Here is a 914-nt window from a genome sequence, read left to right as displayed (position 1 = left end):
TTTTATTTTTTTATCCATCTACCCAGCCCTCCCCCTCTTTTATCATCTATTTACTTATCCCTCTCCATCCATTTTGTTATGTATCCATCCTTCTCCCTCTTTTATTATCCATCTGTTTATCTCTCTCACTTCCGTAAATAATTCATCCATCCATCTCCCTCCGTCTTTTACTACCAATATATCTATCTCTTTCCATCTTTCCATCTCTTTTATCCTCCATCGATGTATCTCCTTCCCTCCCTCCTACTCTCCATCTGCCCATCCCTCCCTCTCTCTCACAAAAAATCTATCCACTCACTCACCCTTCCCTCTCTCTCGCTCTCTGTTCTTTATTATTATTCGAGCCATCCTATCTATCCAACTTCCTCCCTCTTATTTTTCATCTAATATCCTCTCCCGCCCTTTCTCTCACTACTAATCTACCCACTCACCCTTCCCTCTCTCTCTCACTCCCTTTTATTATTCATCTATCCATCTCTTTCCCTCTGTTATCATCCACCTGTCTATCTCCCCCCTCCTATTCTCCATCTATGTGCTCTTTCTCTCGCCACTAATTCATCCACCCGCCCGCCCACCCACTCATCCCTCTCTCTCGCTCCCTTTTATTATTCATCTATGCATCTCTTTCCCTCTCTCCCGCTCCCCAGATCTGGCTCATGGGAACCACCCTTGGCGGCACCCTCTTCATCACCCTCATGGTATACCCGGCCGTGGTGGTGTACGTGACGTCCGTGTATCCTAAGTCACGCTGGACGGAGGAGTTCTTTCAGCCGACGATCACCTTCCTACTCTTCAACGTCGGCGACACCCTCGGCAGGGAGATCACGCGCTGGTGGAGATGGGTGAGGGAGGAGGACTGACCTAGGGGGGGGGGGGGCGCGGGGGAAGGGTTAGAAGTACCTGCGTCATATCTG

The 914-nt window shown here is 49.1% G+C and overlaps 1 protein-coding gene across 1 annotated transcript in view; it reads left to right on the top strand.

Annotated features, from left to right (window-relative positions):
* Positions 1-914, top strand: part of LOC119585700 (equilibrative nucleoside transporter 1-like) — a gene marked incomplete at its 5' end in the record, with an annotated part of 13,328 nt that overhangs the window by 9,566 nt on the left and 2,848 nt on the right. The window contains 1 exon segment of the mRNA XM_037934374.1: positions 648-842. Coding sequence (XP_037790302.1) covers positions 648-842 — 195 coding nt within the window.

The sequence above is a fragment of the Penaeus monodon genome, chromosome 20 (assembly GCF_015228065.2).
Source record: "Penaeus monodon isolate SGIC_2016 chromosome 20, NSTDA_Pmon_1, whole genome shotgun sequence".
Taxonomy (NCBI): domain Eukaryota; kingdom Metazoa; phylum Arthropoda; class Malacostraca; order Decapoda; family Penaeidae; genus Penaeus; species Penaeus monodon.
This window is presented reverse-complemented; position numbering and strand designations above follow the sequence as displayed.